The sequence below is a fragment of the Numenius arquata genome, chromosome Z, assembly GCF_964106895.1.
Source record: "Numenius arquata chromosome Z, bNumArq3.hap1.1, whole genome shotgun sequence".
NCBI lineage: Eukaryota > Metazoa > Chordata > Aves > Charadriiformes > Scolopacidae > Numenius > Numenius arquata.
Genome location: NC_133616.1, coordinates 45283652 through 45297859, shown reverse-complemented (window position 1 = coordinate 45297859; position 14208 = coordinate 45283652). Strand labels below are relative to the sequence as shown.

The 14208-nt window shown below is 38.9% G+C and overlaps 1 protein-coding gene across 1 annotated transcript in view; it reads right to left on the bottom strand.

Annotated features, from left to right (window-relative positions):
- Positions 1–868: 868 nt before the first annotated feature.
- The window catches only part of DAPK1 (death associated protein kinase 1), a 92611-nt gene continuing 79271 nt past the window's right edge, over positions 869–14208 (bottom strand). Inside the window, exons 19-25 of the mRNA XM_074165667.1 lie at positions 13245–13467; positions 11199–11387; positions 9261–9458; positions 6915–7053; positions 5584–5704; positions 3898–4086; positions 869–3282 (exon numbers count right to left, since the gene is read on the bottom strand). Of these exons, the coding sequence (XP_074021768.1) occupies positions 2050–3282; positions 3898–4086; positions 5584–5704; positions 6915–7053; positions 9261–9458; positions 11199–11387; positions 13245–13467 (2292 nt within the window). The 3' untranslated portion in view covers positions 869–2049. The remainder of the gene's footprint in view (positions 3283–3897; positions 4087–5583; positions 5705–6914; positions 7054–9260; positions 9459–11198; positions 11388–13244; positions 13468–14208) is intronic.

Below are 14208 nucleotides of genomic sequence, written 5' to 3'. Positions count from 1 at the left end.
TGAAGTGTGGTGGTGGCCACAAAGCAAAAGAGGCAAATATGGGCTGCTGAAAATTGGGCTCTTCATTGAGCAACTTTGAGCAGAGGTGGAAGATGCTGAACTTGGTTTGACAGAGGCAGGAGAGTATCAGAGCAGAGACACCTCAGGGCAGGACTGCTCATTAACCACACTTCTCACTCAGGACTAGACTTCTGAAAAATATTTAAGAAAGGAGCCCAGCGATTCCCGGGAAAGGATTTAATAAAGCAAGGGTAAAATATGCAAAGAAAGGCAGTGGGAAATGGCAACCAGCATTTGCCAACCCATTAATTTTAAGAAGAGCCCTTTTAATTCCCTTGCAGTATACACCGGGTGGAGGTGCTGCGCAGAGCTGCCTGCACAGAGTGCCATACAGAGACTGTACAGCTACCAGTGAGTGATGCTGAGAGTTTAAATAAGCAGCAGCAGCAGCACAGTCCCTTGTGTGATGAGGAGCTCCTCAATGTGAAGGACCATTACCGCAGCACAGGTTCTAACGCAGTGTTCTCCCCCTTTGCAACACAGCACAATCTGGAGGTTTCCCGATGATGGACTCACATCTGCTGTTCTGGTTTTCATTGTGAAAAAAAAAACCACAAAGGAAAAGCTATGTAGCAATCTGCTTTGGCTTGCCATTTGTCCAAATGAATGCAAATCTCCCTGCTGCAGAGGGACCACCTCTGCAGTAAACAAACCAATAAATATCCTCCAGTGTACTGAGAAATCCCCCTGATGTGGAACAGGAGGCTCCCAGAACTTCAGGAGCCAGGCACTGCCTCTCCGGGTTTGTGACACTAAGGAAAAGACAGATTTTGGTCCCTTTCAGCTACAGAATATGAACGACAAGGATGCAACAAGCAACAGTTTTATTTGTAGAAAAATCCTTTAAAATTTTACTACATTGTAAGATTAAGGAAAAAATAGTATTAATATATGTACATACAATATATATAAACAAACACACATCGCACCATTGAAATTACATGCTTTTTAAAACAGAGAATGGGTCATATTCCCTCATATAAATTTTAAAATTATCACTGCAAGAAACCTTGCTTCCTTTTTGTTTTTATCCCCATCGAAGTTTTCAAGTACAGGAAGTAAGTAATGCAGGATCTAATAGTAGAAAACCTTTGTTATACACAAATTACAATGACAGCTATACAGTATTATTCTGCAGTATCCAACACTTGTGTTTTTTGAACTCTATAATGATATGAACTTTTACCTGAGGTGCATGGAAATAATGAAGCATGACAATTGGCAAGTTTAAGAGATTTTCACATTATGATTTGACTGTAATTGATTAGGTATCACACATCCATACCCATAGCACTGGCACAAGAATGCTCTGCGTGAGTGAACACCAACGTCTTAGAAGTGCAGGAAAAATTAAAAGGCAAGCACCACTTGCAATGATAAGCATGCAGACAATTTAAGTGAAACAGAGGTAGCATGTTCTTGTAAATCCAGCAGGGTCATTCAAATCAACTGCACCCTCCCTTCTGCAAAAGGCACTCACTTTTTCAGCTATAAACAATGTGGTTTTAAATTCAGTCAGATTGACCACAATCTGACCACAATGGTGGATTTCTCTCCTTACAAATATAAAAAAAGTTAAGCAGAGGACACAATGAAAAGAAAAAAAAATGGGTGTAGGAAATACACATTTCAGGTAATATGTGCTATTCCTCTCCCCCTACCTTTTATGGGGAGAATAAAAATGTTTTATAAAACAGCTGCAGTACGCTATCCAAAAATTAAGACTTTCCAGTTAAAATGGCAGTATTAAGCAGCACATTATGTATCAGGAATAATTTTGAAACACCAGAAGTACACCAGCCTTTTTAATAGACAAAAAGCAACAATTCACAGTTAGAAGTAGAAAGTTTATGCACAAAAAGGTGGTGCTGGAAAAGGATAAAGATCCTTTGATGTAAAACCTCATAAATGAAAATGCACAGAAACTCTTGTACTATTTCTTTTATCTTTTCTGCAGTTTGAAAAGTTGTCCATGCAAAACACCTGCTTTTACCGCGACACTACAGAGCTAATCGAGTTATAAGATGTGCCACTGTTGCAACTGGAAGCATAAGCCTCTTGACCATTAGCATCTAAGTTTATTTTAAATACAGAAGATGCCTTCAGTAAAAAGTCTGCTGCATCTCTGCGACCTAATTCCCTCAGTTTAGACATCAGGATACCTACAGTGCTGTCAGGAGCATTACTCCACTCCTGCAGAAGGGCATGGACTGGGCTTGAAAGAAAGTCATTTTGTGTTCCATTATTTGTATTGTACTTTGCAACAAGATCAGGGAGGCCCAGATTCATGGCCAGAAGGCACCAATCTTTGCCCATAGGATCAGGTGGATCCAAAAGTCGACTTAGTTTTCGCCTGGTAAGCAGATTCAGATCAGAAACATGAATATCCATTCCTAGGCTTCCCTGGGAGTAGACATCAAGACACCCAAAACACAGTATACTGCTAAAGCTCTCTTTATATCCCCCCATAGTGTTAGTTAGTGATGTCTCCTTTTGACTCTGTGCACGGAAAAAGTCTCTAGGCTGGTAGACCATTACTGGTTCATGATGTTCCCTCAGCTGCTGAGGGCTAAGGTAGTATTTCACGGTCAGAAGGCCTGGTAAGGTTGTGGCCATTAAGTTATCAATAGTGCTGCATACAGAATCCAGAAGTAAGCAGCACTTGATCTTCTCTGTTTCCAGTCCTCTAACTTGAACCTCTATACCCTGACCATGGTTGACCAACAGCACTAAAAGCTCTGCTCCACGATTCATAATCTTTGATCCGTTTACCCACAGTCGTATATCAGCATCTCCCTCTGTGCTTTGCTGATGAATCCACCTGCAGAGATTCACCTGAACTTTATGAAAAATTCCACAAGGAAATGGGGTAAGATGTTCCACAGGAACTATTCTAACACCACCATAAATCAGAACCTCATCCTCCTCATCTGTCCAAGACCTGTGGAGATTGTCAGTCTTTATGAGAGCAGGAATATCCACCATTGCTCCACTGCTAAGGTCCCTTGCACAAATATCCATGGCATCCAAAATCTGTATCAGTTCTTCCACATCACTGTCTGTCACCAGACGCTGGATGTCCTCTATAGTGTACCGACCTCTATAGTGATGGAGGGCTTTTGGGTTCTCCACTGACAGGATTTTTGCAAGGACATTTGAACAGAGCCAGCGAGGATCCAGGAGTACAACATCTTGGACAGTTTCACTCTGCATAATGTTAATCTGTTTATAAATATGAAAGTTACTATTTACATCTTGTGAAGTACAAGGTGATAGCCCATGTTCTCTCCTTACTAACTTACTGACCAAATCATTTAATTAACACTGCTGACAGGAGAAAAACGAACAGCGCATTTTATTTTCTTACAAGTATTTGGAACAAAGAGAAACTCTTGTTCTTGATTGCCACTAGTAATGAAGCCATTAGAGCCCAACAGCTGTAAAGCCTAGACATGCTTTGCAAGCTATTTATGCAAAGGTGTTATCCTATGATTCAATTTCTAATGGACACATATATATTTCTTTTATGCAGTGAACATGAGGCACTGTCTCATTTTAGATGACAGCATACTTATCCTTTCTGGGTATTTTATATCCTTGCAACTATAGCAATAAACTGTAATTCTCCGTGTCTTAAAGAAATAATGTTGAATGAAATAGGAGCCACAATACAATAACAATAACAAAAAGCATTATTAACTGGTCTCTACTTCTCATGTCTTAAGAGGAAGGAGAAAAAAAAGTAACTACAGACATGTGCTCAAATCCCATTAAGCAATATTCTACCAGAGCAGTACCTGGCTAATAAAGATAGACAATTCAGATAAAACCACTTACTTCTCCAATGCTATGCAACTGCTGCGCAATATGCCGGAGGTCATCTTCACTTGCTAGTGGATTAAGCTGTTCCTGTACATCGTATACAAACTGCTGCAAGGACATCAGCTGGTTGGGTCCATTCATTTTTCTCCATGAAGGCAGCGTGGAGATTATTTTTTCACACAGATGAGTCATAGGTGGGCAAGTCTTGCAAAAGCACAGAAAACATCTCTTTGTAATTCTACTCTGCTGATAGTAACAGTACTAATTTTGGGGTTTTTTGTTTTAATCGAAATTAGAAGGTCTAATGCATTCATGATGTACATTCGTCTCTAAAGAGTTCCCCTTATGGTGGACCCTTACTCTTCCATCTGGCATTCATGTGCCATAAGATCTAACGTTTCTTAATAGAGTGAATTCCAGAAACAACTTTTTTGCTGAAATAAGCAAACTTTCCGAACATCATCACGATTACAAAGGAACAAAGTTTGGTTTTTGTAGTCCTGCCTTGTCTAATGTGCTGACCACCTGAAACAGTGACTTCAAGATGTATCAATTGCCTTCATGCATCTAGAAGTTAATTCAGAAATTGTCAACATTTAATTAAAATCTGTTCTCATCAGTATCTGTACAGGACCGATTTACTTCAGCAGGTGAGACTGCAGAGGACCAGATAAGAAGATGGTACTTTTATCTATTGGTTGGCTTGGACTTCACTGATGCCTTCAACCCACACTCTCAAGCCACAGCACACGTTTCTTATGCAGCAATGCCCTCCAGATTTCAAGCTAGTGACCACAGCTGTGATAAAGTTTTGTCAAAGAAAAAAAGCTTATTAAATCAAGAGACCATTGGGAATGTAGAATAGGCTGAATTTTGCATAAAACCAAACATTTTCCTCGAACTACAGAATGAACTTAGTAATACATTCATTTTTAATTCATTTTTTAAAAAAGTACCTATCAGAAGTAGCTGCAGAAAGTCTTGCTGGCGTGTCACACGAGTAAAAGGGCCTTTGGTATGAAGAAATTTAAATCCATGTTGTCTGTGCTAGATAACAACTTGACTTGGTCACCCTCAGTATGGAAGCTTCTGGATTCATGGTGATGACATCAAACCATGGCTATTCTACCTTTAGTCTCATATATATATATACACCTACACATATCCGTACAACTCCAAGCACATATTTTTCAGTAAAAAAGTGCAGCAAAAGTTAACACATATTCAGTCCACACATCTATATTGGGAATTATCCCTCTACCATTTGATGCAACTCTTCTAGCCTGGTGGGTTTTTTAAATGAAAAATGTACTTGCCTGAAATATATTCTGTTTCTCTGTAATACACTCATAAAAAAAAGTTATAAACAAACAAACAAAAAGGATGGTCAATGCTGGAATTCAATCACTGTCAATTTAAAACAGGGAACTGTAACTTGGAACTGAAATTCTCATATAATTTCTTTTCAAGAGAGATAATTTTGGTGACCTGTATAGAACACATACAATTTTGAAAATGCTGACTGACTCTTTAATGTCAGGAGTTTGTTTATCACCAGGTCTGTCATGCATGCTGCCAAAAAACTAAAAGAAGCACTTGCTTCTTTATGTTTCATAATGTAAGTACTAAACTTACAGTAAATTATTACACAAGTTTTTCACATTTTGGCTGGCCCAACCCAGACCATTAGACAATACTTACAGAGATTATATGGGTTCTTATTTCTTGCAAGTGATTTCGGAGAAGCTTCATATCTTTAGACCCAGATGCTCCAGCATCCAAGACAAATAACTTGTCTGAAATTTGCAGATCATTTCCAAATCTAAAAAAGGGGAGCAATTATTTACTTAGTCCCAAATCCTGTTTTTCTTAATTTCTTAATCCTGTTGTGCTCCAATCTTAAATTACACAAGAGTTATTTTTTTTCAAGGAATGATGAAAAAACTTAAGCACTGATTACGCTAAGATATTTTATAAGCACAGAGAGCTGCTCTCAAATTTTCTTGAAAATAGACAGAGATGCTGAGAGAAAACTGTGGTCTTTCCTAAGGAAGGTGTGTAAGAAAATTACAACTGCATCACAGTGCTTGTAATTCCAAACCCAACCTTTTTAATAAAGTAGGGACAGCAGGAATTAAATATTTTTAAGATCTTCATGTTTGTTGTTTTCTTTCTTTTCACTTTAAATAGTGCAGTTATCATTGCTATTGACACCATCTCTGTTTCTCACTTCCTTTTTACTTTTTAACTGCACTTGTTTTCTTAGCTCTGGACTGATTTGGATTCCAACACTGAAGATTACACACGGGCATTTTCTGTTGGTTTATTTTCAATTGATTAAGATACTGCTCTGCTACTACTGTGCTGGAATTCCTACAACTGCTTCTTGTACAGTCTTTATGAACGTACTATATACAACTGTAAGTTTGTGAAAAAAATCCCGATTTCCATCTACAATTAGCATGCTCTCCAAACATTTGCTGAAGAAGGCTACAAGTTTCCTTAATTTGTAGGTACCTCTTGGTGACCTTGTCACCTGTGTGACTCTACAACGTCCAGCTCTTCACAAACTGTGTACAGAGTACCTCCAGGCCTGGTTTAGGTTCTTTCCTACTCATCCTAAATCAATTCAAATCAAAGGGTCGCTCTCCTGTAAGGATTCCTCTTTTGCACCCAGAGGTTGTAGCTAAGAACTGCCCATTTTTCTGAGACTGCTGCAAAACCTGAACACCAAGACGTTACACAGATGGCTGATACAGGTCTTTGGATGTACACCAGTGCACACAGGGTGAGACTTTCTGAGCCTCAACTCACTTGTTGCACCACTTGGCTCATTTTAGCTCACTTACGGCAGCTTGCTCACTGTAATATTGGTAATTTTTGCAAAATATAAACTTCCTGAACATACTCAAAATATCATAATACCATAAAAGCATAAGCCACATGAAAACCTTTTACATATTCCTATGCATGTATTTTTCCTTTCCAATTGTCATGTTTAAACAGTACATATAGAAGTAATCCCCACTTACCTGTTCCTGATTTCTTTCAACAACGACATGTCTTTGTCATACCAAAACTCTCCCGCAACGGGCCGAGGAAGATTCACTATGTCAGCATGTGTGGCGACCAAAACAACACGCAGGGGACTTTTCAGCTTCCCACCAAATGCTAGAAGAGAAACAGCAGCACTCCCTCACTATGAGACATGGTGATGGCTGTCTTACTGACCTGGGAAAGTAGCAATACATTTTACATTTCTCTTACATTGCTACATTGGTAGTGATTCTAGCAACCACTTTTGCAGTGGATTTACCAGTGGATAATGGATCTAAGCATAGCCGTGCTGTGTTTACACCACTGGTGCATTGGCTGTTATTGGCCTATAAGATTATCCATATATATTCCAATTTGAATAGCTAAACTCTTTCAATAACATCAGATATGTTGATATTACATGACTTTTTTGATTAATGTCTTTGTTAAAACAGTAACACTGATAATATATCTATTAACTACAAACTACAACAGTGTGAGGAAAAGTAATTAAAAATAACAGCTTCTTGAAAGCGTTTCTCATAATCCTTGGATGGTCCTTAATACTACAGGTGCAGAGTAGAGGATTATAAGTAGAACACAAAATGTCTACAACATTCATACATTGGTATGAATGCTATTTTGCAGTACTTACACAAACAATGACCTCTCACTTAGGTGAGAGTCAAGTAGGAAAGCCTGGCAGAAACCATTGAAAAGAACAAGAAAGAAAGAAAGAAACAAATGGTATGAATGAGGTGACAGTATGGAACACACAGTTTTCAATCTTTTCTCAAACTGATCTTCCAGAACAGGGGAGACATCATTAAGTTATTTTTAAAAAAGACACTATGTCCAATCCTGCTGTTTCAGTTTGACAAAACTTCACATGTGAGAAATATGCTTACATCACTTCTCAGTTTTCTTTAATTGAGAGCTACAGAATCGTGGTTCATTCATAAAATGCCAAATTTTCCCAAATCTCTGCATAGCACTTCAAGGTAAGTATTTTAAAATTGTAAGTATTTTTTTTTGGCAGCTGAAGGCATGGGTACCCAAATTGAGCAGACCAGTATAAAGACTGATTTAAGCAAAGTATCTAAATAATGCTGATAATTAGATCAGCAAGAAGAAATGATTAACTCAAATATTAACTCTGAGAATCAGAGAACTAAGTTTCCTCACTAGGCTGAGGAACCATGAAAAGCCTTCAGTAATTGCAAATTAGCTGTATTTTAAGCTTTGATACTTTTCTGCAAATTTCTAAGCTTTTACTTCCAGAAGTAATTTTATGTCAGCTAGATCCAAACACTCATATTGTTAACCTTGTGATTAGACCTAAGATGGAAAATGAAAGACATACAGACACCTGAACAGAAAACTGAAGGCCTGCTTTGGCTCATCCTTATCATTATCTGGCTGAGATAATGCATGCAGAATTGAGCAGAAACAAAAAAGAGAGGGGAAATACTCTTTGCACTATTTAAGTATTTGTTTTCCTTGTCTGATGAGTCCCTAGCAGCCTGGAATGATATTTTGGTTCATAGAACCAAGACACTTGTCACAGCTTGGCTCGTCTGTGAAACTCTCACAGTCTGCAGACCAATGCTCAGCGACAAACACAAGTAAGTTATATAGTAGATATACCTAGACCTACAGACACTTTAAATAAAAAAAAAAAAGTTATTTGTTTGCTGGCCAAGAAACTTGGTTTGTTACAAAGCTTGCATGTAAAACACGTAAACTTACTTAAAACTTGTGTGAAGTCTGAGAACATGTGAAGTGAAATTTACTAGAAATACTGGTTTCTGTACTCCCTGATGCACCAAAAGGTTAACATATTTGAAGTCCAAATACAACTCTAGCTAAGTATATTAAGGTGGCACATATTGAGAGGTAACATCACTCCACAATCTTGTTCTGTACTGTTCTCAATGACAAGACTAATTTGTGCTGGAAACACTGTTTACTGGAGTTAGATGTAAGAGAATTTCAGCAATGTGTCTGAAAATGTTTTTAAATGGTTCCAACTGTATGAAGCACTTTTCCCCACAGCTTATCTGACATAAAACTTCATCTGCCATTTACAGGTGTAAATCCAAGTGCCACAAGAGGCTGCACTGTCCGTCATGACCATGGACTGAGTGCTATGCACAACTCTGCAGGCCTGTTCCACATAATAAAATTCTTTTTCCGTAAGAAATCTGGTGTAAAGTTTGTTTGAATACGTGGGATGAAGACATATAACAGCACTCAACACAGAGGATGTTCAAACTTGCAGAGAAACAAGAAGCTTTATCTTATAGTCCTCTAATATTTTGTTAACAGGCATAAAGGCATACCTATTGGCTCCTCAACTGGGACTAACGATTTCAGGAAACTGAGCCAAAAGGTCACTTGGTTTAACTGGATTTCGTAAGGCTCCTCGAGACTAAAAAGCACTATGTGAATTGCAGTGAGATCATTTGCAGCAAAATAATCGTAACAGCAGAAATACACAGGATTCCCAGAGAATTCCCAGATGCTGAAATCACCAACTCCTGCAAAACAGGCAAACAGATGAAGAGATCAGACCATACTTTGTCAGTAAGCACAAAGCATCTTTCAGCTACGGAAAGACAAACAAAAGAGTTATCTGATTTAAACTTTCACGAAGATAGACCGTATGCATGTGAGAAAGCAAGACTGTAAATGTAATCATGAACAAAGTGAACGGGTTTCAGTCATACTCAGAAGCTGAGAAGTTGGGTCCTCACAATCTGTTCCTCTCTCACATTCACTTCTCTAGGACGTTCAGCTGGATGCCACGTGGAAACACCTGTGTGTTAAAGGCATGCAGCCTTACGTATTAAATTTACCTTCGCCTTGCACAACAGCAACGGATTTTGTAATTCCCTTGAAAAACAAGAATAAGGGCTCCCATTCTTTTCTTGCTTACCCCAAAAAGCTCAACATTTTATTAACTTTTCTTAACATGCCACTGTTGGTATTAAAAACAGCTGAAGGACATTCTCAAAGAAGCTTTACAGAATTGTACTGTTCACATCATGTTAAGTCAGGACTGAAGAATCACCATGTTAAGGATCCCAACAGTACGGCACTTCCCAGTCTCACCATCTGATTAGGGTGAAGTCTGATTCACTTGTACTATCTCTTTTTAAATAAATTCTGATGAAGATGCACCTCAAACTTCTAGAAGAAGTTAGAAACCTCAAATCTGCTGTGATGAGTACAGCTGTTCAGAGTTCACCCATGTGCACCTTATATATCAAAACAGCACAGAAAAAGAAAAGAAACTCCTGCCAGTCTGTTGCATAACTCTATTTCACTACAGAATTTGACTTGGTTTCAAATTACAGTGAAAGAGGAAATTAGCCTAGACAAAGAAGGAGCTTTAGCTACATGCCAAATTCTTCAGCATCTAGGACAAATATTTTGTCACTGCATGTGTTGGAGTGCATATACTGCATTCATAACAGGTTTCTCTCTCCAAAATAAAATCTTGATTAATCCTAACTCAGCCTCAAAATTGCAGCTGCTAAGGTGTGCAAAGCATTGTCTTTATTAAGAAGAGATCCTACTGGGATAGATCTTACCATTTGTATAACAATTAGTATGGCTGGAGCTGTATATGCACCATTTGTATGGTCTTCACAGTCAAAAGCCATATATGTACTTATGACAACTTCTCTGATTGATCCCTCTTACTGCTAACTGGTTTCAACTGCAGAGCCAATAGCCTCCTTTTAAAAAAAATGAAATTAGAAGCTCCACTCACCATGTTTGGTGAGCTCCAGGACTCACCAAACATGTTCCAGCCCTGTTATGGGGTAAGAATGGTAGGTCCTTCACATAGCTGGGAACCACTTACATGGTGAGGGTGCTTGGGTGTATGGGACCAGACTGAATCTGGTAAAATCTCCAAACAACATACAGTATATAGGCGAAGAAGCCTTCACAGTAGTAGCTGGTCTGCCAGCCCACTCCTATTACACGAAATCCCTCCTTTCTGCTACCCCACTTACTCATCCCAAAAACATTTCTATGTGATACCATAAGGATCTGACACAGATGACTACTATGTGTATTACAGGTAGAGAACTTCATGTAGATTTACTTTCTGCTTAAACAAATCACACTCTAGCATTGTTGGATTTTCAGCCACAGTCACTAAGATACCAAGTCAGATTTTTTTTTTCATTTTTATTTAAAAATAACCAAGCAACATGGCATTAACTGTCCCACAGCATTAAGGCATGCCAGCCCAGGGCTCGGCTTACCATGCAAGGAGGCATTTTGAATGTCAATGGCCTTGGTGGACTGGTCATCAGCAGAGAAGGGAGAGTGATGAGCAGGTGAAACGAAAGCTTCTAATACTCCTTTGGTCAGGCCCGGCTCAAACATCATACTACGGCTTCTTACGCTGACATTCTCACAACCAGGATAAAGATTTGTAATGCTTACTGAAACTGGGTCAGGGAAAGGAAAATGAGATTACAAACCATGTGAAAATCACAACCAGATCACTTCAAAATAAGTACGCAAAGCATAAAAGCTGAGTAAAAAAACCCAAACTGCTCTTCAAAGAAAGGAGATAACTACCAAGCTGTGAACATACACAAATACATCCTTATTCTGAATGAAGAAAAGGGAAACATTAGAATGATCCCATATAACACCTACGGCCCTTAGCAGATACGCTGCTGGGTGGGAAGCATATAGGAAAAGTATTGAATGATTTGGAAATGAAAGGTTTCAGTAGTTAAAGTTCTTCTATTTTGCAAAGATATACTGCTTTTTTACCTAAGTGATGCAATTTCATAGCATAGGCTATTTTTATTGGCATGGAAATGCAACATATTCATATAGTTGATTCCTGCAAGGAAGGATAAAAATATCACTGTGTAACAACTGTTTCTGTGGAGGTGGAGGAGAAAGGCAGGCCCTTCACCAAAATTATTTAACTAATAAGCAATTTATTTAGTTCACGCTTAATTCAGATTCCCTAAGAGTAAACGAGAAATGAAAGGGCTTTTTAATTGACTTGCACCATCTAGTGGAGAAAGTAAACATTTCTTTCCTCCACTAGATGCTGAATTCTAATATTTGGGTTTTAATATAGAAAAAAACTACCTACCAGCTGTAAAACTATACCTTCATGTTTGATCTTCTAGTGTAATATTTAAATCTTTACACTATTGTAAAAAAATACATGGTGAATTCACATGCTTATTTTTACAGAATTTAAACAAACCTAAGCAGATGATCAAGTATAGACCAAATGGTGCTGGTTTAAATGTTTATCTGATTAGGTCACAGCTTCCTGGGGTAACTGGAGAGAGATATGAAATCTACTACTAGCACTGATCTAACATTACTTAAAAAATGATGAATGAAGCCTAAACCCGCAGGTATTATCCAAACATTTTTAAAGGCAAAGGCAACCCTGACACCATCTAAAACCTACATTGTTAAGACCACTTTTAAACATAAAAATCAATTTAAACTTGAGCTCCTTGATGTGCCTGCTTAGCTTCGTATACATTGTGCAGCCCCTCAGTGTTATAAAAGGAAGCTGGACTAATAGTTCAGTACTCTCTTGAGTGTCCTGCCACAACTGTGGGTCGAAGTATAAACCTAGCTAGTTCCTCCACATCCTAAAGCTCTTCCCACTTCACACAGGCTAACTGGTGCTACATGGGCAAAGTTTCCCTATTATTCGGACCCATTTACTTCAGTTTAGAAAACCTTCATTTTCACCTTGTTTGGAGACAATTTTAGACATCTCTAACTGGGCTAATCCACTCCTGTACCTTATGGAAAAGGACTCCAAGCCATCAGAGGCAGTTCTGAATCCCCTGTTATTACTTAAAGATCACATAAAGATGCAGCAACTGTTTCAACTTTGCATGGAGTTTAATGAAGATACTCAAACAAAAAGGCTGACAAAACATAATGCCTAAACCAACAACAGTGGAATCTAGTCGCAACACTGGCATTCATCGCCTATGACTTCTTGTGAAAAATAAATGCCAGTGTTCACGAGTCCTGTCCTCCACTCTCCATGTTCACTTACGCAGCACGTGAGTAAACAAAACCTTAACCCCTCATACACCCTCCACATCTGCTGCTCCTCTTCACTCTTACTTTAGGTATGAGCCTGTGCATAGAGAACTCAACACCTTCTCCGCTTTACTCTCGTTTCTTACACACTTAATTAGCTTATCCTGCCTTTTCCAGTACAGCCAATAGCTCTTCCTTTAGGAGCTACACAGACTAAAAGGAAAATGTTTTCTTGTTCAAACGTTACAGCTTTGATGTCCTACCTGAAGGTTTGGAAGACAAAGGAGATGGAGGGAATCTGTTTGAGTTTGTGGAGGAGAGCTTAGGCCTACGCCTTCGGAAAAAGCTTCGTATCAGGCCACACTTGAGAGACTCCACGAGGGTGGTTTTCCCAGTTCCAGAGTGTCCAAACAACTTCAGTTTGATCCGCGGCTGTGGATTCTGCGTGTGCCTCAGCTGCTGGATAAAAAGCCCCCGGTGTGTATCCTAAAATTCAACGTAAAGAAGAAATCAGAACGTGTGGCAGGGAACTTCTGACTCCCAACAAACTCAAAACACTGGATTTAGATAACAGTTTCTTGCCAGGCTGGTGTTCATCTGCATCAGTTCCCCTATCTGGTTCATCATGCAAATCATCAGTTACTGGCAGAAGGGCAGAGACAGGTAGACAAGGCACAGCTGAGTGCTTGCTCTCAAGAGCCACCTTGAGCCTTCATGCAAATCACACATGACTTCAGGCTCAACATCAGTGAATGGGATCTTTTGACCTCTGATGGACAGGGCAAAAGAGAAAACTAGCCTCTTGCAGCACTCATTCTCCTTACCTGTGAATCTCACTAGCATAACCAATATCTATAATCTTATATAATATACATGCAGCATTGAAGAATTTTGAAGTGACAGCTACCACCTGAGCAATCCAAAACTTGATGTGCATTTCCCCACTTCTCTAAATAAACTTTTTCTGTACTTCTCCTATTTGGGAGAATTCTGCTCTTACCTCTCCCTCTTCCTCCCACCCAGTTCTCTGCTTATTTCCACTTCAGTTCTGCTCAAGGTAAATATTGTTTTTCCCAGACTGATCTTATCTCTCCCACACCCTTATTCCTCTTTACCTTAAAAGACCTCTCAAATACTATTCAACTTCCATTTTTCTACCCCTCTACTACAAGTGTACAACTTCCTGACTGGTTTCCGTCTTTACTACTGGGCCTCAATAGATCTGCC